The sequence below is a fragment of the Callospermophilus lateralis genome, chromosome 15, assembly GCF_048772815.1.
Source record: "Callospermophilus lateralis isolate mCalLat2 chromosome 15, mCalLat2.hap1, whole genome shotgun sequence".
Taxonomy (NCBI): domain Eukaryota; kingdom Metazoa; phylum Chordata; class Mammalia; order Rodentia; family Sciuridae; genus Callospermophilus; species Callospermophilus lateralis.
Window position 1 is genome coordinate 68,923,555 of NC_135319.1, and position 23,376 is coordinate 68,946,930.

General features: G+C 37.2%; 1 protein-coding gene across 9 annotated transcripts in view; it reads left to right on the plus strand.

Annotated features, from left to right (window-relative positions):
- Gbf1 (golgi brefeldin A resistant guanine nucleotide exchange factor 1) overlaps positions 1 to 23,376 on the plus strand; it is a 125,856-nt gene that overhangs the window by 9,645 nt on the left and 92,835 nt on the right. For all 9 annotated transcript variants that reach the window (XM_076834616.1, XM_076834618.1, XM_076834617.1 and 6 more), the window contains exons 2-3: positions 1,847 to 1,952; positions 2,683 to 2,749. In XM_076834616.1, coding sequence (XP_076690731.1) covers positions 1,857 to 1,952; positions 2,683 to 2,749 — 163 coding nt within the window. In that variant the 5' untranslated portion in view covers positions 1,847 to 1,856. The remainder of the gene's footprint in view (positions 1 to 1,846; positions 1,953 to 2,682; positions 2,750 to 23,376) is intronic.

The window sequence follows — 23,376 nt, forward strand, 5'->3', positions numbered from 1 at the left end:
TAGGTGGAATTTCTTTTTTCCATATCTCAGTAGCCTTATTGTTTTTACCTTCCTTGCGCTTGTTTGTCTAACTATCTTTTCCCCCTTCTTTGTGTTTTACTAAGTTTTGTCTTTCTGAGAAGGGTTTCTAAATAATGAAAAGTGGTAAGTTGGGTGTTAAAAACTCCTAGAATTTTCTCTATGCTAAGAAGAAATTCTGTTTTTTAATATTTTTATATGGGAAAACAAATATCTTTTCTAAGGCTTGTTCTAGGCAGCAAAGAAAACTCTTAGTATTTCTGTTGGAAGTACTTGGAAATAGTATTTCAACTTCATTTCAGAGATTGATATAAAGCAGTTTTTAAAAGCATTTACTTTTAGTCTTTTCTGCTGTTAAAGTACCTGAACTCGAGTTCTTAGAACTTTTTAAAGGTCGTGTCACTACCACTGTCCAGTTTTCTGGAGCTTACTTATTAGGATGGATGCAGTCTTTAAGTTGACATTGTACTCATGGTTCCAGGACTGGCAGTGTTTCTCAGTGGTAGAGTGCTTGCCTAGCATTCATGAGGTCCTGGATTTGATCCCCAGCACCACAAAAACAAAAAACAAAAAACAAAACAAAACAAAAAAAACAAACAACAACAACAACAACAAAAAACAACAACAAACAAACAGCAATTCCAAACCAAATTTATCCTTCTTAACAACTTTCATTCTAATAGCCTGAACCTTCAGTGTTACATTATTGAGTACATTTTAAAAAGACAACAAAATAAGCCAGGCATGGTAGCATATGCTTATAATCTCAGCAACTCAGGAGCCTGAGGTAGGAGGATTGATTGTCCAACCTCAGCAACAGTGAGGCACTAAGCAACTCAGTGAGACCCTTTCTCACTGATAAAAAATAGGGCTGGGAATGTGGCTCAGTGGTTGAGCACTCCTGAGTTCAGTCCTTGGTTACTCTCCCCCCAAAAAATATTTGAAATATTATTTTTAAAAGTTAGCAACTGCATACTTTAAAGGCATCATAGAACTTTGGGAACAATTGACTTTGAAGAATCTGACATGCTTGCTAGAGAGTATTAAGGTGACTTTGAGAAATTTTCTAGGTTGATAAACTTTTGGGTTTTATCTTAAACATATCTGAACCTACAGAGACCTCTAGGAGAGCCAGGTAGTTGAATTCAAACCATAAGATGGACTTCATTATCTTAGTATTACAGGTAGAAAATCTTGGTACTGAAAAGTTAAATCACATTTCTTTTGTTTTTTTTGTTTTTTTTTTTTTATTTTTTTATTTTTTAGTTATCGGCGGACACAACATCTTTGTTTGTACGTGGTGCTGAGAATCGAACCCGGGCCACACGCATGCCAGGCGAGCGCGCTACCACTTGAGCCACATCCCCAGCCCCTAAATCACATTTCTAATAATCTGATAAGGTTACTGATTTATACGTGGATATGCTCTGGGTAACCAAAATAATTTTTTAAAATCTTTATTTTTTAGTTATAGGTGGTCACAATATCTTTATTTTATTTTTATGTGGTAGTGAGGATCGAACCCAGTGCTTCACGTGTGGTAGTCACAACCTCTAAGTCACAACCCCATCCCTAATTTTTCTTTTTTTTTTTTTTTTTGTATAACTGGGATTTGAACCCAGGGCCTCACCCATGCTGGGCAAATGCTTTACCACTGAGCTGCATCCCCAGACCTTTCTATTTTATTTGAGACAGGATTTGGTTAAGTTGCTCAGGCTGGTCTTAGACTTTGGAACATCTTTGCTCTGCCTCCAAAGTAACTGCACACCACCATGCCTGGCTGGTTAACCAACTATTAACCAGACATTTCTCTTAACTATCTTGGTAGGTTTGCCAGGATGGTGGATAAGAATATTTACATCATTCAAGGGGAAATTAACATTGTGGTTGGGGCCATCAAACGAAATGCCCGATGGAGCACTCATACACCACTGGTAAGTGGGGAATGGGCAACAGAGTCTGGTTACTGATTTGTGCTGGGGAATCTGGCCCTTAGTTAAAAAAAAGTAAATAAGTTCCTAGTCATAGTGAAAGTAATAGGAATTCAGAGTCATTCTTGATTTTAAGGATATCTCTGTTTTATTCCAACCAGCATCAAACTTATGGATTCTCTTTTTTCTGTTGAACTCTACAGTAAACACCATTCTTTTTTATTTTATTTTATTTTTTTTATTTATTGGTATAACACCATTCTTCAAGTTATTTTTATAAACGACTTAAGCTGGTACTTGGGACTGCTTTAGTATGTCTAAAAATGTTAGAAAGATTCCTAATCTAATTCTCAAGGGTTATAATTAGATATCTTATTCATACAAATTAGTTTACTTATTGATACATAGAGTATGACTTGGTGATGATACTCCTTACAGGGGATTTAGCAGATGTCCAAGTAAGAGCAGGCTATATTTTGCCAGTTAGATTAGTAATGTTCCAAACTATCTGGCGTAAGCATGATCCCCTAAATACATATTGAATTTTCTCATGATAAGAGATTAAGGAATAGGAAAATATGAACCATGGTTAAGTTTCTTTTCCTCCAGAAAGAAAACTTACTGGATTTTTTGGTTGGATTCAGAGAAAGAGCCCTTGATTTATCCTTTATTTTATTTTTCTTCCTTTGGCCCAATGATGATTTTTTTTTTCCTTGACCTTTGTATTCTATAGGATGAAGAACGGGATCCTCTGCTGCATAGTTTCAGCCATCTAAAGGAGGTTTTAAACAATATAACAGGTAGGTCTCAACACTACATAAGATTACTTATACTGGAATAGATAAAACTTGTTTTATAAATGATCATATGGTAAATATTTTAGGCTTTGTGGGTCGTATGCAACTGTGCATCTATTCAACCTGTCTTTGTACCTCAAAAGCAGCCATAGTAATACCTAGATGAATGAGTGAAATATCTTTTCTTTAAAAAGAAAAAACTTGCAAGTCAGATTTGGCCCTTGGATGCAGTTGCCAATCCCTGGTTTATTGCATTGCTTTCATCCTTCATGGATCTTTCAATCTTCCTATGTTCCCCCAATTTTTTGCCCTTTTGTTTTCTTCCTATTTTCCTAATTATAATAACTTTTTTTTTTAAATTGCATTCTTTTTTTAAAAAAATATTTATTTATTTATTTTTAGTTCTCGGCAGACACAATATCTTCGTTGGTATGTGGTGCTGAGGATCGAACCCGGGCCGCACGCATGCCAGGCGAGCGCGCTACCGCTTGAGCCACATCCCCAGCCCCTATAATAACTTTTATATTATTATGTAGTATTCACATGTTTAGTATTTTCAAATTCTAAATAATTTCCCATTTATTACTCTTATTGAACTTTTACACAAATCTATGAGGGAGGCGGCAGATATCCCCTTTTTATAAAAGAAAGTGAAGCCCAGAGTGGTTTAAAGTAATTTATTTAATCCTTAGGAGTGGAGTTAAACTAGAATTCAAGCCTCTGACACCTGGCTTAGTGTTCTTTCCCCTGTTCTGTATTGTTTTCTTTATCTATAATTAGAGGAAAATGTGTACATGAAATGCCTTATAGTGTTTGTGTTTGTTTCTGGGAGGAAGTGGAAAATCTAAATACTTATGCATTTTTCATGGTGGAAGGTGTTGAATGTAGGGCTCTTGCATTGTAACCTTAGAATGCTGTTATCTACTGACATATCTCAGACTTGTAACTGAATGGTGTTTAGGCTTCTACAAATTAAACAAACAATAAAGAAAATTTTCCTCCTTTCATAAAAAAACATGGGAGAAGATCTGGAGAAATATTTCTTTTACTTTCTTGAACATGGTCTGAAGTTATCTATGGTTTCCCTAAATGTTTTCTGTATTGGACAAATTTCACTGAAAGCTTGAAAAAGCTTTGGGAGCCAGCTTTAGCAACAGTGAAGTGCTAAGCAACTCAGTGAGACCCTGTATCTAAAATATAAAAAAGAGCTGAGGATGTGGCTCAGTGGTTTCAGTGTTGAGTGCTCCTGAGTTCAACCCCTGGTACTCCCCTACCCCCTCCTCCTAAAAAAAGGAAGGAAAGAAAAAGCTTTGGAAAGGTTAGTCAAAAAGAACTAAATACAGAGGCTGGGGGTATAGCTCAATTGGTAGAGTGCCTGCCTAGCATTCACAAGGCCCTGGGTTCAATCCCTAGCACCACCAAAAAAAAAAAAAAAGACTGACTATAGAAAAAGTGATTATTAGCTAGTTATCAGGGTTGATGCTGCTACTGGGAATACTTGGTCCTTGTTCTTATTTTAGGACCTGTATTGTAAGTGACTTGACTATTTAAAAAATTCAACTTGCACACTTTTTAAAAATATCTTACAGATAAAATGTAAATATCCCAATTAGAAAAAATATAGTGAGTGGGGATTTATAATCTTTTTTGGTGGGTTAGAATTAAGAGTGCTATCTTTCTAATAGCTATTAGGGGGGTTAAAACAATTTAATATAATTGGAATCACTTGATAAATATCTTATACATAGTAAAAGTTTGCTATTATAAGTGACCATACTTATGGTAAGTGATGCAATCCAAGGCTCATGGTCTCTACACTATTTAAAAGCTATTATAGTTGAGTCTGCTGCCTAATTTTCTTATGTTCTTGGGTTAGAAATCCTGTCAGATTATCTGCTGCTTGGAACTAGTGAACCAGAATGTGTTGATGAGCCAGTTCTGTCAGTGGTACTAGGAGCATAACTGGGTGTTTCTAAGCTTTCCCCTGGTGTGAGAAGGAAGATGATAGGGTTTTCCAAGACCAACAGCTGTGATTGATATTGAGATGGTGCCTGCCAACCTTGTCCCCTAGTTCTCGGGTTTTAGCATCATTACCTGCTTGAGAAAATGACAGAGTAGACCCCGAATAGAACATTTCATGGTTTTCAGATTTGGTCTGACCCCCCACACTGTGTTGGCTCCCAGGAGCAGGTTCATGGGTCAGCTGCCCCTGTGGTCCACAGTCCATGACCAATTTTTTGTTTCTTTTACAAAAACAAACAGATTTTTTTGATTGGCAGTGTCAGGAGGATAGCTTTCCTGGAAGCTTATTAATGGTAGAAGGCTGGGAAATGATTTTGAACTTGGAGAGATAAACTGAAGGGATTGTGTCTGTCTTATGTGACTGGTTATGGTGTACCACTTAGATTGGAGGAGGGAGGGCAGGAATTCTAGGACTTCTATCTAGTTTAACTCATGAAACTGACTTGGACTTCGTCAATTTTTGGGGGGAGATTGAATTTGGGGGGCACTCAACCACTGAGCCACATCCCCAGCCCTATTTTGTATTTTATTTAGAGACAGGGTCTCACTGAGTTGCTTAGCACCTTGCCATTACTAAGACTTGAGATTCTCCTGTCTCAGCCTCCTGAGTTGCAGATGTGCACCACCAAGCTCAGAGGATTTGGTCCTTTTTTTGCAAAACCTTTCTGTTCACATTTTTCTAGGCCATCTGCTGGCTCGATTGGTGAAAATATTGTTGGAAATAGGTGGTTCATTGGTTTTTTGTTTTTTTTTTTTTTTTTTTTTGGTGCTGAGGATTGAACCCAGGGCCTTGGGCTTGCAAGACAAGCACTCTATCATTGGATGTTAATCAGATTCGTTTTCCTTTACTTGTAATCATCAGAGAATTTTTTTTTTTTTCTTCTGTGTGCGGGGATCTAACTCAGGTCCTTTTGCATGCTGGGCAAAACTGGTTACACCAACTGGTTACACCCCTAATTGGTTACACCCCTAACCCCATTGTCAGAGGATCTTTAAGTACCTAGGTACTTCCTACTCTTTCAGGTATGTTATTTGATGGCTGTGAAGGAAATAAGTTCATTGTCTCCAATAAGGTTGGTAAATCCATATCAATTATTCTCACAGATATGAACCATACTTGCAGTCAGTATTTGCCCAAACTGCATGATGAACTCAACGTTTTGTACCATTTAGAGTAATAGAATATTCTAATACTAAATCTGAAAAGAAGGTTGCAGTTGAAGAAAATAGCTGTCAAAGAGTAGTTTGTATGTATTGTTTTGGATAAGATTGTAACTTACCACCGGTAAGGAAGACTGGATTGCTCTCCTTTGTTTGGTCTTTAAGCTCTCTTATGAATCCTTTTAAGAGGTTATTTTGAAAGAGTTAAAGCAAATGTGTGTTTGTCTGTGCTATGAGGGGTATAGAATTCTTTTGGAGTAACTAGAATTAGAATTAGAATCTGGTATTCTAGAGTTAGATAGTAGTAATGGTTGTACAACTTTGTAAATATACAAAAAGCCATAGAGTTGTATAATTTATAAGGGTAAATTTTATAGTATATAGTTTATTTTTAAATTTTTTTATGATTTTACTTATTCTTTCTTTCTTTCTTTTTTTTTTTAATGTGGTACTAAGGATTGAACCCAGTGACTCACACATTCTAGGGGAGTGCTTTACCACTGAGTTAAAACCCCAGGCCCAGTTTATTTTATTTTTTAAAGAGTCAGGGTCTTTCACTATATTGTCCAGGCTGACCTTGAATTTTTGGGCTTCTTTGATCCTCCTTTCTCAGCCTCATGAGTAGCTGGGGATTACAAGCATGCATTACCACACCCAGCTTTATAGTTCAATTTTTAAAACAGAAAGGTAGGCTGCAGAATTAACGGATTTGCAGTTCTTTCTCATGTGTCTGAACTCCTGTGGGAAGGCTTCGAGTGTATATGCTGCTGTGCTTTGAACCCATTGCCCAGCAAAGGCAGCATAAGGCTCTGTTCAGCCTCCTGGCCTAGTTTGTCCTTTTATGTCTCTCTCATTAACTCAAGGAAGCACATGGCTTTTATATTTAAATTTATTCAAGCTGTAATCTTTGACATTTGAGTTAGCTTTTAGTACAGTTTTGCATTTATAGTAATATATATTATGTATTTTCTCTATCCCCAAAGAATCCGTTTTAATCTTTTCCGGATGCAAATTTCAGACTGTCTTGTCCCATCTCCCCTCTCTTGCTCTCTTTCCCCTCCCCCCACGGAGTGTGTTTGATCAGGTGTGGCAGGAATATCCACTGTCAAGCTGCGCCCTTTATATTAGTCAATATTATCCTTCTCCCCCCTCCCTGTCTGTCTGCCCCTTTGGGCTTTCCCAGTTGATTTATAATTTTGGAATTCTCATCGGAGTCTGTAATACAGTTTGTTCATTATTTAACCAAAACCTGTTTAATGAGCAGAGAGAGGCAATGTAAATGTTAGGCATGTTGCAGTGATGTACCTTTGTGCTTCTCAGAGCGGGTGGTTAGTTAACTCTGTGCTGCCTGTAGGGCTGGGGTGACCTGAGCTTAGGGGCGGAAGGGCCACTGCTTCTTCCTTATGTCTACCCAAGACCTATTGTGGGTTTAGATTCCACAGACACATTTAATTTCAGTCTTCTAGCAATGTTGTAGAACTCTTGCATATTTGAGTTATGGTAAGTAATACAGTAGACCATGTGGTCAGATGTGTGGCATGGATTAGGGACATGGAAAGTAAAGTAAGGTATCTGCATATTTGATACTCTTCTTGGTTTTAGGTCTGAGAAGAGCAGACATTTTAGAAGAATGATTCTGACTGACACAGACTGTGGTCTTTGGTCAATTTGTTTCCAGACTAGATAGTCCTTGCAAGCCTTAGTGTAATTTATCCAGTGTTCGTGGTGTGATTTGTGGTGTAGTCTGTGGTCATTTATTTCCAGATTTAGACTGCCTCTGTCCTTGGTCTTTGAATTTAGATCTCTACAAAGAGATTCTTTTCTGGAAACTTTGGTTTACAACAGGAAGAGAACAGTCTAAAAGTATCAGAACCAAATTTTTCTCTTATGGGATTACCTCTTACTGATATTAAAGCCTTCAGGGCCAGACTTAAGGAAAAGTTTTTAGTGGCATGTGTGTGTGTGTGTGTGTGTGTCTATGTGTATGTGTGTGGCAGGCCCAGGGAGAAGTTGAGAAGTTTGCCTTTGGAGGCGTTTGCCTTTTTAGCTCTGAGAACTTAATGAATGCAAAGTGTCGTTTGTCAAGATTGGGGGTATTTAGTCCTATTATAAGCACTATAGTCCTATTATAAGCATTCATTTTATCTTCTAACTTTTTGAAATCTTGTCTGGGATTCCCCAAGATGTGGATTTCTTCTGGGCCTAGGTTATTGAGTTGCTTCTTACCAATACTTATTGAATATTTACTAAGTGCCCTAAGCATTTTCTTTAGATATTTAGGCATTGAGTCTGTAATGGTCAAACGAAAATAAAAAAAACAGTCAAATTTCCTAGCCTCAGGTTTTACAAGACTATTGACTCTCTCACCATTCCAAATCTAACCTTTATGGACTATTCTGTATACTTGATGATCCCTATCAGGTATGGAATGAATGATAGGGGTCAGAGCAATCTACTGTCATCTTTTTTTATTCCTGCATAACAAAATGAGGAAATGGCTTATGATGATAAGTTAAATGTTGTTGTTTTTTTTAATTTGGCTTTCTTACATGAAACTTTTATGGCCAGAATTTAGATAACCCTAAGGTTAATAATCCTGAGAGACAGCATATTTCTTTTTCGTGCTTATTGGGACAGCAATAAACGATGTACTTGAGTTTGAGAGGACCAGGTGCTAGGAGAAAGTGAATGTGTTAGGAATTTATTTAAATATAGTTTATCCTGGATAAACACACCTGTAAGGGTACAGTGTGTCTCAAGCTTTGTGAGTTCAGAATCTTAGCTATGAGGTTTGAGTCCATCAAACCTCCAGAGGTTTTCAGAGAACATTTAAACAGAGTCTGGAAGCCAACCTGGGATGAACTATAACTTAACACCTGTCTGGCCTAAGCAGAAATGAAACTGTTTAAGAATGCCTCAGACCTCAGGTTTCATTGGGAAGATGGGAAAGTGTAGGGAGAAAAGATCTTTAGAGTCATCTTCAGGAAAAAGATTAAGAATACATTATATGGGCTAGGGTTGAGTTGGTACAGTGCTTGCCTCATATGCATAAGGCCCTGGGTTCAGTTCCCAGTATCACCAAAAAAAAAAAAAAAAAAGTTTTGTTACTGTCATCATCTTCTATATTGATTGAATGCATAATTTCATTTATATATATATATATATATATATATATATATATATATATATATATATATATATATATCATCATTAATCATCGTGCTTAAAAGGTTGAATGGCCTTGTCCCACTTAAAATTGAACCTATGAATTGTTCAAGTCCTAAGACTGAAAGAACCACCAAGTATGATAAAATTTGGTAGACAAATTCTCGTAAAGGGCTGAATGTTAGGAGAGGTAAGGTTGGGCAAAATATCTGTTTCCTATGCTATTTTTAACTCTTTTGGTTTATAATAATAGAAGATTATATTTGTTTGGAGACTGTTGTCATGTTAGAGTATGATTTGATAACTGGGCATGGTAGCATGCACTGTAGTCCCAGCTATTTAGGAGGCTGAGGCAGGAAGATCAATCACGGATAGTTTGAGCAACATAGCAAGACCATGCCCCCCTTATTGTCCTCCCTAAAAAAAAGTGACTTGAATCTGAGTCAGACTAACACTTATACCTTAGACTCTTAATGTCCAAACTTTTGGACATTTCAGCAGAGTTAGAGAAAATAAAGGTATGATTTTATTTTTATTTTTTATTTTGATATGGGGTTTTGCCAAATTACTTAGGGCTTCATTAAGTTGCTGAGTTGTTCTCAAACTTGCAATCCTCCCGTTTTAGCCTCGTAAGTCACTGGGATTACAGGCATGCGTCATGGTGCCTGGCTTTGATGATTCTTTTTCTTCTTAGTGAATACTCATATTGATAAGGTGGTTCTAAGAGGCCAGTATTTTGATCATTTTACTTTGTCATTTCTTTTTGCTGGGGCCTTCCCCAAATGACCTCTAAACCCTCCTTTTCATTTGATACTATAAACCAAGAATTTTTCCAAACATTTATCTTGTACTCAAGATTAGAAATAATGGTACCTAGTCTGGCTTCTCATGGATCCAGCTTCTTTTTTCTCTCCCTAATAACCAGACACACTTAGCCATCAGAACTAGTCTGCTAGTTAGTAGGAGGGCATATTTTTTACTACATCTGTCAGAAATGGAGTTGTGGAAAAAAGAGGAAAGGACATTCTTAACAGGTTAGCTCTCAAAAACAGGCAAAGGAACCTAATATCTTTCTAGCAGAGGTTAGTGAGTAGTATAACAGTGTGACCTGTGGTGGGTGTCAAGAGTTGTTGGTGTTGTTCTCATTGCCTTTGTCTTTTGGCTGAGCCCTGAAACTTCTCTGGGTATATGCCCAACTAGCCATGACAGCAGTCAGTTAAGGAAAAAAGAGGGAAAGCCAGCTGCTGTTTTGTTTTTAACAAGGAGGCAGGCAGAGTCCCTTTCTTTTCCGCCCACTCAAATTCAGAGTAAATGCCAAAAGGGTTTCAGAAGCCAAATGTTTGAAATTCAATGTGCAGTCAGTCGTGTGTGTGTGTGTGTGTGTGTGTGTGTGTGTGTGTGTGTGTGTGTGAGAGAGAGATGATGATGGTGGTGGTGTAAATGGAGTATTGAATCCAGGGCCTCACGCATCCTAAGCAAGTGTTCTACCGCTAAGCTACATCCTGACCCTTTTAATTTTTTTTTTTTTTAATCTTTGCGATAGGCTCTTGTTAAATTTCTCAGGTCATCCTTGAACTTGCCATCCTTGCCTTAGCTTCCCCAGTAGCTGGGATCACAGGCATGTACCATCATGCCTGGCCAATGTGTTGTTTTGATTAGAAGAGATAGTGAACAGTTTGTCTCAGTCTTGCCCTGCCTCTAGCCATCTTTCTATGATCATAGATACTTAATTGATCACCTCATTTTTTGAAATTATTTTAGTTGTGGTTGGACATAATACCTTTATTTATTTATTTTTATGTGGTGCTGAGGATTGAACCCAGCGCCTTGCATGACACTAGGTGAGCACTCCACTGCTGAGCCACAACCCCAGGTGCCCCCCCCCCAATCTTATTTTTTGAAGTGGTATTGGATATGTTGTTTTTTTTTCTCCTGGCATTCATTGGGAGATAAAGTCAGGTATAGAACACAATGTAGATTAGATTATTTCAGCACTGATAATGTTATTTAAAAAGAGTGGTAAATACCTAGGAATGGTGGCACATGCCTGTAATCTCAGCTTCCTTGGAGGCTGAGGTGGGAAGATCTCAAGTTCAAAGCCAGCCTCAGCAACTGATCAAAGGCCCTAAGCAACTTAGTGAGACCCTGTCTCAAAATAAAAAATAAAAAGGGCTGGGATGTGGCTCAGTGGTTAAGTGTCCCTGGGTTCAATCCCCAGTACCAAAAATCAATCAATCAATCAATAAAAAATCCCAGCAGCTCAGGAGGCCGTGGCAGGAGAATCACAAGTTCAAAGCTAGCCTCAGCAAAATCAAGGTGCTAAGCAAATGAGGTCTCTAAATAAAATACAAAATAGGGCTGGTGATGTGGCTCAGTGGTTAAGTGCCCCTGAGTTCAATCCTTGGTATCCTCCTCCAAAATTTGTAGAAAAAGAAAGAGTGATAAATGCAGAGAATTTTACTGTGTTTTGCTTCAGAATGCTCTTCGTGTTTTGCCTTTTACTGTGTTTTGCTTCAGAATGCTCTTCGTATTTTTAGGGACTTTGTTCCTTTCCTTTGTTTTTTGTAGACCCATCAGGACTTAGATGGACAAGCACTCCTGGTTGCCTGTTGGCTGGCTTCTCACTGAATGTCTTTTCTGTAACACCAGCCTTCTGTTACCACTGTAGGTTGAGTTATGAAGGGCTGCCACATGTGCACAGATTGCAACTGACTTTTCCTTGTTCCACGCTTATTGAGCAATTACTTTCCAGTTTGTGAAACTCATATTATTGCCTTGAGTTTCTGGCCCAGTGTGAAGTGGGGGCATTCAGGAAGTGGCCTGATAGCCTGCACATAGAGGGCAATAAATTGGCATTTGATTTGGTGGAAAGGCAGAGCCAGATGTAGTGTGGGAGCAATAATTTTCTGTAGTTTGCCATGCAGCTTGCTTCCAGGTGTCCTGGAAATCAACTTGAAAACTGGAGACTAGGCATGGTTTATTGGGGAGGAAAAAGATCACAAGGCCTCCAGTGTTATCTGGGATGGGTCCTGGACTGGGAAAGTCCTCTAAAAGTAGAAACAAATGAGATTTTTCTGAAACTGATGGGAATTTTTTCAATGGTTATTTTTTGTTTATAAGTAAAGTAAGTAACTGGCAGAAAATAAAAATAAAACTTAGGGGGCTTGGTGTATAACTCAGTAGAGTGCTTGCCTAGTATGTGTTAAGGCACTGGGTTTGATCCTCATCACCACATAAAAATAAAATAAGGACATTGTGTCCATATACAACTAAAAATATTTTTAAAAATTAAAAAAAATAAAACATAGGAGATTTTTTATTGGTGCATTTAATTATACATAATAGGTTCATTATATCATACTTATTTATATACAGACATAATTTGCTCAATCTCATTACCCTTTACTTTCCCTTTCCCAACACTCTTGCTCTACTCTACCAATCTTTCTTCTCCTATTATTATTATTGTTGTTGATATTGTTATTTTGAGATAGGGTCTTGCTGAGTTGCTCACCCTGGCCACAGACTTGCAGTCTTCCTGCCTCAACCTCCCAAGTAACTGGAATTATAGGCACATGCCTATGCACCTGACTATTAGAGTCCATTTATTAACAAGTAGCCATGTTTGCTTTATCCATGTAGGTTTGTATTATGTTTTCATGAATCATTTGGAAATAAGTGGCAGACATATTGACATTTGACTCCTAAATATTTAGCATTCATTCTACCTAAATGGATTCTTCTACATAGTCCTAGTACCATTATAAATCAAAGAAACTTAATAGCAGCTTGCCAATATTACTAATATCCAGTCCATATAAAATAAAAATAAAAATTTCCCATTTGTCTTTTGTAGCTATGTTTGGTTTTATAAACCAAAACCCAAGCAAAATTCTCATTGCATCAGATAGTTATGACTCTTTACACTTTTAAAAATTTATCACAACTTTCCCCATCCTTTTTTAACTCTTGGCATTAACTTTTTGAAACAACCAGGCCATTAACCTTGAGAAATTTGTACATTCTGGGTTTATTTTGTGTCATTGTGGTATCATTTAACTTGTTCCTCTATCCCATATATTTCCTATATACTAGAATATAAATTAGATTCAGGTTAAACATTACGGGCAAGTATTCTTTATAGATACTTCATAGGTAATACTGTGTGTTTCATATGTTGTTGTTTTTGTACTGGGGATTAAACCCTGGGACATTTTGCCAGTGAGCTACATCTTCAGACTTTTTTTTTTTTTTGAAACATTAAGTTGTTTAGGGCCTCAGCCTCCCAAGTTACTGGGATTACAAGTGTGTGTGTCACCATGACCAGCTGTGTTTGTTTTTTGAGATGGGGATCTCACTATGTTGCCCAGGCTGGTCTTGGACTCATGGGCTCAAGCAATCCTCCTTTCTCAGTCTCCTGAGAAGCTGAGACTATAGATGTGTACCACCAAGCCCAGCTGTGTACTTTTATATCACTACAAGAGGCACATTTTACAAGGTTGTTCTGTTATTAGTGATTTTAAGTTGCCTTACTTGCTTCTGGTGGTGCCGCTATATCTACTCATTATAAAATATACTATTTTTTTTCTTTGTAATTAGCAAGTAACCCATGAAATAATAATATGAATATCCTAATAGTCACCCATTGAAAAGTCTTTGCTTGAATTATTTATTTTACTGGGTGACTCAGAATGATGATTTTCTGTTATTCATTCTATATTTACTAGTTGAAATTCTTGCTAAGGAACTGCTTTCTCTCCTCAGTTGGAAGATAAACCATTTTCTCCTAAAAAAGGTGGGGTAAATGTTTATTTCCCTTTAATTATAAATTTTCAGAGTAGGAATTTGATGTTAATAATATTAGTGGGGTAGAGATTATAGCTCAATGGTAGAGTCCTTGCCAAGCACGGATGAAATGCTAGGTTCAATCCTCAGCACCAAATAAAAATAAATAAAATAATGGTATTGTGTCCATCTACAATATATGTGTGTGTGTGTGTGTGTGTGTGTGTGTGTGTGTCTGTGTGTGTGTCTGTGTGTATGTGTATGTATATATGTAAATAATACAATTAATTATAAGCATTAATCAGTATTATTATTTAAATTGTTTCAAGGTTGGCCAGAGAGAACACCTTCAAACTGATTCCCTTTTTTCTTTTTTTTGTGGTGCTGGGGATTGAACCCAGGGCCTTGTGCATGCAAGGCAAGTACTCTACCAACTGAGCTATATCCCCAGCCCCCTTTTTACTTTTGACATGACCACTTAGTAATTCATTGCTTTTTGGTATAGGCAGCCAACATTAAGCAGGGGGTTGGGGAACAGAATAAAAAAGAAGTTATTAGTGCATCACATAAATAAGAATAATTACTGTTTTGTGACTCTTGTGTTTCAGTTCGAAATGTGTATGTTTTGGGTTGCAGTGTAAACTGTTGTTCTTTTGGTCATGGTCAAAAAAGTCAGAAAGCCTGGTAGAAAGAGTTTGTATTTATTCCTGTTCCAGCACTGGTTTGACTTTGTCTCTCTGAAATGTTATTTCTTGGGCAGGAAGACAGAGAGTGTTGAATCAGGGCGCCTCTCCTACCATTTTCTTGGCAGTCTGTAAAGGACTCCGTGAGGTGCCATATATGCCCCCTTGACTTTTGGGAAACAGTAAGAAATCTGAGTTTCATCCCTATCTGCTTCAGTCTCAGTTTCAGGAAAATAATTCTATTTAGATGGTTATTTCTGGATAACTCACCTTTTGCTAGGCAGAGAATAATTTGAGTCCATTTGAGTCATTATAGTCTTGGACAATGTTAGAATAAATATTATTCCCCAAGGAAATAAGGATTGTAAATTTAATTATGACTGACAAGTCACTGGGATTACAGGTGTGTGCCACCACATCCAGCTCACAAATATTTCTTGAGCACCGGCTCTTTACCAGAAACTAGGTATGGAGACCTAGTTTTCAGGGGAACTGACACAGTTCCTGTTCTCATAAACTTTATGGTCTAGTGAGCTGGTGATTTGAGAAGCTCTGGAATTTGAGTGGACAACTGGGCACTGGTTTAAAGTCTGCCCAGCTTCCACATGTGACCTCAGGAAATTGTTGTATACACTGGTTTGTGGAAAGAGGTTCTAGGATGATCAGAACAACAGCAGTGGTGTTGTCTACATTGTATATCCCACCCTCACCCTCTGTCCCATCCCTGACTGCTTAGCAGTGACCATGGAAATACTATTTGTATGACAGCTTCATTAGCTACTTTAGGGTCTTTGGTGTCTTAGGGCTGATTAGTCCATTAGCCTTTGATTAATCTGTGCATTTCAGAACTGAACTGATTGTACTATGGGGTAAGATACATACAGTTGTACTATTAGGTAAGATAACTATGGCTGATTATCTTGTTTTTAAAATTTTTTTAGTTGTAGATGGACACAATACTTTAATTTTATTTATTTTTATATGGTGATTAAGATCAAACCCAGTGCCTCACACATGCTAGGCAAGCGCTCTACCAGTAAGCCCCAGCCCCAGCCCCAGCCCCATGACTGATTATCTTTTTAATTTTTTTGGTACTGGGGATTGAACCTGGGGGTGCTTAACCAACCACTGAACCACATCCCTGCCCCCGTTTTTTATTTTTTATTTTGAAATAGATTCTCGCTGAATTGCTCAGAGCCTTGCTAAATTGCTGAGTTTGGTCTTGAACTTGAGGTCTTCCTTCCTTAGCCTCTCAAGTCGCTGGGATTACAGGCATGTGCCACTTCGACCTGTTGATTAACTTTTCTAAAAATAAAATTTACCTTTGCATTTTTGAGTCTTCTTAGCCTTGGTCTTCTGACACAATTGTTATAATTTTTAAAATCTAGCGCACAAAATAAAGATTTTAGGAACTAATTTAGCTAAGGTGCTAAAAGAATGAGGAAAGCCCTTTTCTCCAACTAGGGTCTAATGGTTTCAGTTTTAAAATAATGTTAAAATAATGTTAATGTTTTTTAGTAGCAACCTATTGTCTTTGGCCAAGAGGTCTCATGTAAGGAAAGTAGTACCAAAACCCTTATAATGTTGGCTCCATAATTAGTAAAACATCCCATCATATATTTCTCCTTTGAATCCCAGAGAAAGGACATGGAGGTAGCCCTTGGAAACCTTGGTATCTCAGAATGTCCTCTTCCTTAGGAAAGGTATTCTTAGGGTTTTTAAGGGCAGAAAGAGGTAGTGAGGTAGTAAAGCAATTAAACAATGATTAAGATCTTCCTAAAAGGGAAGGTTGAAATTGAATATTGGACTATAATTGTATTCCACAGAAAGACCTGTGACCTGTCATTTACTTGATAGTTAATAGTGTTCTGAATTTAAAGTGCAGTTCTTTTCCTCTTGCTTTTTTTTTCTGATGTGAGTGTACATCTGAGGTGTATTGTTAATAATGATTATAGCCAAATATTTTTTTTAATGGTCCTGGGATTATACCCAGGGGTACTCTACCACTGAACCACATCCCCAGCCCTTTATATATATATTTTTCATTTTGAGATAGAGTCTCTCTCATTAAGTCTCTAAGGCTGTCCTTAAACTTGGAATCCTTTCTGCCTTAGCCTCCCAAATTGCTGGGATTCTAGGTGTTACCACTGCGCCTGGCTTGTAGGCAAATATTTTTGTGACCACTGGTCTTTTTGTGACTTTGGCTGAGGATGCCAATTTTTGGTTCAGCCTATCTAGACAGCGTTGTAGGGAAAGTAGTCAAGGGAAAATGGACTTCTATTATTAGAATCCAAATAGGGCTCATTAATCCTCCCAATTGAGCCCAAGATTAGCATCTTAATCAGTCTCATTTTAAGGGTTTTAAAAACTCATTCAATTCTTTAGGTTCTGTAAGGGAGAAAATAAGCAGTAGCTTCCCTTGGTAGAACTATTTTGTATTTAGGAAATGGGTGATTCTACCAGGTTCCTAAGTGTTCCTAGATAAGCCACAGGCTTAGTTGTCAACAAAAGTGGATTATGTGAATATAGTAAAGGAAAATAGAGAATGAGAAATATTTATGTTGGTAATAGTCTTCCTCCAGAAGCTCTGAAGTGAAGAAAAGTTGGCTCACTTCTCTACCAGAGGTTGTTTATTGCTGTCTGGAGTGTGAGTTCAACCCCATTTCCCCAATTACCTAAATGGCGTCAGGACATTTCATTAGATCAACTGATAGTGAATATTTTCAAATTTTTTATTTGGAAGTAATTTTAAGCTTACAAAAAAATTCTCCCATATGTCCTTTTTTTAAAAAAAATTTTTAAAACTTTATTTTATTTGTTTATATGGTGCTGAGGGAGGATCAAACTCAGTGCTTCATACATACTAGGCAAGTACTCTACCCTGAGCTATAACCCCATCCCTTCCCATATGTCCTTTTGCTATTTTTTAAAATTAAAAATGGCCATACCTTTTATTTGAAATTTGATTAATAGAATATTATTGATTTGGTACTTCTAATAAATAAGCCTAGTTTTATTTAATAAAGGACATAAATTTTATTTTAATAAGATTTATTCTAATTATAATCCTTAGTCGCAAATTTGCTATTTGTTTTTATTATTCTCTTTCTCATGATACACAAAGAATGTATATATCTAAAATTATTTTTTCTAAATCATTTGAGAGTGGGCTACATATGTCATGACCTTTTATTCCTTAATATGTCAATGTATATTTTCTAAGGACAAGGATATTAATCTAAGTATAGTTATCAAGAAGTTCAACATTAATACAATAATTTACTATTCATACTCCAGTTTTATCAGTTGTCCAATAATAAAATTTTTAGTGTTCCCAACCCCAAGGATCACCATTTATCTTGTTTCTTTAGTTTACTTTAATCTGGAATAGTTCTTCAATCTTTCTTTGCCTTTTATGACATTGACTTTTTTTTTTAAATAACTACAGGTCACTTTGGTTCATCCTTATATTCCTTTTGTATCCTCCTTCCATCCCTCCCTGCCCCCCCCCCTCTCTGTTTCTCATTTTGAGTTTGCCTTGTGTTTTTCCTCATGATTAAATTCAGGTTATGTGTGTCTGGCATGAATGAACATTCTACTACTAACTAATCAGACTAATACTGATATTGTATCCTTCTCAGGGTATCACATCCATTGATCACTTGGTCAAGTGTTAGCTGGTTTCTTTACAGATGTAATTTCCCCTTGGAATTAATAGGCCATTTATGGGGACATATGTGAAGGCCATATTCTTTTTTTTTTTTTTTTTTAAAGAGAGAGTGAGAGAGGGGGAGAGAGAGAGAGAGAATTTTAATATTTATTTTTCAGTCATCGGCGGACACAACATCTTTGTTTTGCATGTGGTGCTGAGGTTCGAACCCGGGCTGCACGCATGCCAGGCAAGCACGCTACCGCTTGAGCCACATCCCCAGCCCCTGAAGGCTATATTCTTCATTACCGCTTCCTCCAGTTTTTCATCCAGTGTTGAGTATTGCCTGAAAGAATTTCAGCTTGCAGTGATGGCGGATTTTGAATGGTTGCTTACAAATTTGTTTGTGTATGTGTGTTGCTGGGGATCGAACCCAGAGCCTGGAATGTGCTAGGCCAGTGCTCTACCACTGAGGTACATCCCCAGCCCCAAAATATTTGTTTTTAAAAATGATTAGATTTTATGTGTGGACCCAAACTATCTTCCTAGCTTGCTTGTGTTAGTTTCTCTTCCTATTGACAATTTCATATCCTAAATGTCTATATTTTATGGTTTTGGTGATTCCAGTTTTGTTTTGTTTTGTTTTTAATATAGTAATTAAAAAGAGTTGAAAATTGGAAAAGAATTGGTTCAATGTGTCGTAACTGGGGCTTGGTAATTATGGCAGCATTACCAACAAGAATTTGTTCTCCACTCAACCAACAGCATAAATGTTTTCATCTAATCCAGACTAACAACAGTCATGTGAAGTTGACTCCCTTTTATTTTTCTCCCCCACTTCTGATTTTTGGTGGTGCTGGGGATTGAACCCAGGACCTCTAGCATGCTACGCACATGCTCTTCTGAGGTGTACCATAAACACTCCCCCTACTTTTTTGGTTGTTGTTACAGGGATTGAATTCAGGGGTGCTTAACCACTGAGCAACATCCCCAGCCCCCACCTTTTTTTTTTTTTTTAATACTTATTTTTTAGTTGTAGTTGGATGCAATACCTTTATTTTATTTATTTTTATTTCGTGCTGAGGATCGAACCTAGGGCCTCACATATGCCAGGCAAGTGCTCTACCACTGAGCAACAGACTCAGCTCCCCCCACACCTTTAAAAAATTTTTTTTAGTTGTTTATTTTATTTATTTATTTTTAGCAGTGCTGAGGGTTGAACCCAGTGCTTCACACATGCTAGGCAAGCACTCTCCTACTGAGCTATAGCCCCAGTCCTCCTCAGCCCCAGCCCTCTTTTATACTTTGAGACAAAGTCTCACTGAGTTGCTTAGTTCCTTGCTAATTTGCTGAGGCTGGCTTTTAACTCTTGATCCTCCTGCCTCAGCCTCCAGAGCTATTAGGATTATAAGCAGGTGCTACTGTGCCTGGCTCCTCCCCCTGCTTTTAATAAGTGAGACTGGCTATGAATTCATGATCATATTTCACATTGTATTCCCAAATCACTTTAAAAGCTTGATTGGGATTTGAGGTTGTAGCACAGTGGTGGCGCAGTTATCTGGCATATGTGAGGCACTGGGTTTGATCCTCAGCACCACATAAAAATAAATAAATAAACTAAAGATATTGTGCCCAACTACAACTAAAAATAAATGTTAAAAAAAAAAAAAAGAATTTCCGCTTAAGGGTTGGGGTTGTGGCTCAGTGGCAAAGCACTTGCTTCAAACATGTGAGGCACTAGGTTTGATCCTCACACCACATAAAAAACAAAATAAACAAAATAAAGGTATTGTGTTCATGTGTAACTAAAAAAAAAAAAAAAAAAAAAAAAAAAAAAAAAAGAAGAAGAATTTCCACTTAGTTTTAAAAAAATCTATAAAGATTGGAAATGCCCATTGTCCAGGAGATGTAAGAAAGAAAAAGGTTAGAAAAACATTTCCTCTTGTCACCCCTTTCTATCCTTCCCTCTTATTTCTCTGCATTTTTCCTTTTGCTTTCACTTTCTTTTTATTCTTTTGAAGGATCTGATTAATATGTGTGACTGAATCTCCTTTGGAAAGAAAGAGAAAAAGAAGTATTGGTCTTTAGGCTCAAGTTCTTTGCTGGTATTACTGTGGAGACTAGACTAATAATATGACAATTACTAATGAAAGCCTTTTCAGTTATCAGTTATATTTTATTAAAGGAATCTTGCTTATGATTTTTTTTAAAGATTTCTTTTTTAATTGTAGATGGACACAATGCCTTTGTTTATTTATTTATTTTTTATGTTGTGCTGAGTGTTGAACCCAGTGCCTCACACATGCCAGGCGAGCACTGTACCACTGAGCCACAACCCTAACCCCTGCTTATGATTTTTTAAAATAATTATTTTACTTTATTAATTTTTTTTTTTTTGTGGTGCTAAGGATCGAACTCATTGCCTCACATGTGCTAGGCAAGTGCTCTGCCAATGAGCTACAGCCCTAGCCTTGCTTATGATTCAAAAACAGAAAGGGAGAGAGAAAAAAATAGGGAAAGAAAAGTAAAGAGAGGCAGAAGAATGAACCAAAAGCGGCAAAAGAAAAGAACTTGGAATGTTGCGGGCAGGGTGGAGAGAAGGACCAAGAATACAGAGTTGCTAAAATAGGAAAATTGAAGTTACCCTAGCATTTACCTTTACCCAGTCCAGTGTTGGGGCTTTGTCCTTTTCATTAGAGTGTGCTGTGAAGTAGGATGAAGTGGGGTGAATGAAACAGTCATATCCTTGACTCCTTGGATCCATCTACTCAGAACTGAAGTGTTCACCCTGTAATAAGGTGACTTGATAGCCTGATCCTAGTGGGTTAGGGTGGAAGAGGCTACTAAGTGATGTTTTTTGGCTGGCTAGCATTAACAGAGTTATTTTTAACTCCTATTTCAATCTCTTCATTGTTCAGGTTCCTCTACTGGCTACCATGAGAGCAGTCAAAATTAGCAACTATATGAAATGAAGTACCTCTTGTCTCCACAGTCACTTCCAAAATAAACAGGGAGTAATACTCTTCGTATTTTGTCTCACTTTACTCTGAAGGCTAGCAGTAGAGGAAACATGGATTAGTGTGTAGTGATTTCTAGGCTCTGCCCTCTGGACAGATTCCCCTCTGAGTGCTCCAGCTGAGTGACAGGACCATGTGGCAAAAGTGCAGCTGGAAGTATATCATCAGCAGATTTGGGTTGGGTAAATATAGCAGGAGCAGGATGTCAGTGTGGGAGATGGATTGTTCTGGGAAAGGAAGTGTTGTCTTTCGTCTGAGAAACAATTTCCTGTACTTCTGGGACTTTTGCTTTCTTCTTCTTTTTTTTCCCAGGGTAGAATAGGAGTTGGCCGGGGTTGGGTTCACTTGTTGAATTCTATCTCTGGATGTCTGTCTGTTTCTACATTTGAAGTTGGGAGTAGAAATCAGATTTATTAGGACCACTTAGGAAATATACCTGAGAAATAGCTATACCCATGCCTTATATTTTACTTTCTGCAGTCTTAAATTAAAGCACCTGCTAGCTTAGAGCCTCTTTGTAAAAAGTAACTCTTCTTTGGGTAAAATAGATAAGTTGAGAAGCAAAAATAATTATACAAAGAAAATCAGCTCTTTTGAAAGTCAGACATGAGGCACCAACTGGCAGGAAACAGCTGTGATGTTTCTGGGGGCTAGGTTCTTCCACCCCAGATTTTAACTCTTCAGTCTCTCCCTATTATCTCAGCTACTTAAGATGGTTGAGCACTAACACTACATGAAAGACTAAACCTATAAATTGTATGATATTTTAAAGTTGACTAGAACTTTACATTTTATTGTTTTGTATTTTAAACATTCTTTTAAATAGTCTTTTGTTTTAGAACAGATTTAGATTTACAGAAAAGTTGTAAAGAAGTTTCCATATACCCTACACCCAGTTTCTCCTATTATTAACATTTTATCTTAGTTTGATACATTTGTTACCTTTAATGAAACAATATTGATATATTATTATTTTTTTTAGAATTTACCTCTATTTTTTATTTACTATGTTTTTTAACTTTTTCCCTTTTTAAAATTTTAATTTGTTATATATGACAGCAGAATGCATTCCAATTCACATTACACACATAGAGCACAATTTTTCATATCTCTGGTTGTATACAAAATAGAGTCACACCATTTGTGTCTTCATACATGAACTTAAGGTAATGATGTCCATCTCACTCCACCATCTTTCCTACCCCCATACCCCTCCCTTCCCCTCCCTCTTCTTTGCCCTATCTAGAGTTCATCTAATCCTCCCATGCCCCCTACCACCCACATTATGAATCAGCATCCTTAAATCAGAGAAAACATTTGGCATTTGTTTTTTTGGGATTGGCTAACTTCACTTAGCACTCCAACTTCATCCATTTACCTGCAAATGCCATGATTTTATTCTCTTTTAGTGCTGAATAATATTCCATTGTGTATATATACACCACATTTTCTTTACCCATTCATCTACTGAAGGGCATCTAGGTTGGTTCCACAGTTTAGGTATTGTGAATTGTGCTGTTATAAACATTGATGTGGCTGTGTCCCTGTAGTATGATGTTTTTAGATCCTTTGGGTATAGATGGAGGAGTGGAATAGCTGGGTCAAATGGTGGTTCCATTCCCAGCTTTCCAAGGAATCTCCATACTGCTTTCCATATTGGCTGCATCAATTTTCAGTCCCACCAACAATATATGAGTGTGCCTTTTCCCACATCCTCACCAACATTTATTGTTGTTTGTATTCTTAATAGCTGCCATTTTGACTGGAGTGAGATAAAATCTTAGAGTAGTTTTGATTTGCATTTCTCTAATTGCTAGAGATAATGAATATTTTTTCATATATTTGTTGATTGATTGTATATCATCTTCTGAGAGGTGTCTGTTCAGTTCCTTGGCCCACTTATTGATAGGGTTGTTTGGGGTTTTTTTGATGTTAACAATTTTGAGTTCTTTATGTATCCTAGAGATTTGTGCTGTATCTGAAATGCATGTGGTGAAAATTTGTTCCCAAGTTGTAGGCTCTCTATTTACCTAACTGATTGTTTCTTTTGCTGAGAAGAAGCTTTTTAGTTTGAATTCATCCTATGTATTGATTCTTGATTTTAATTCTTGCACTAGAGGAATCTTATTAAGGAAGTTGGGGCCTAAT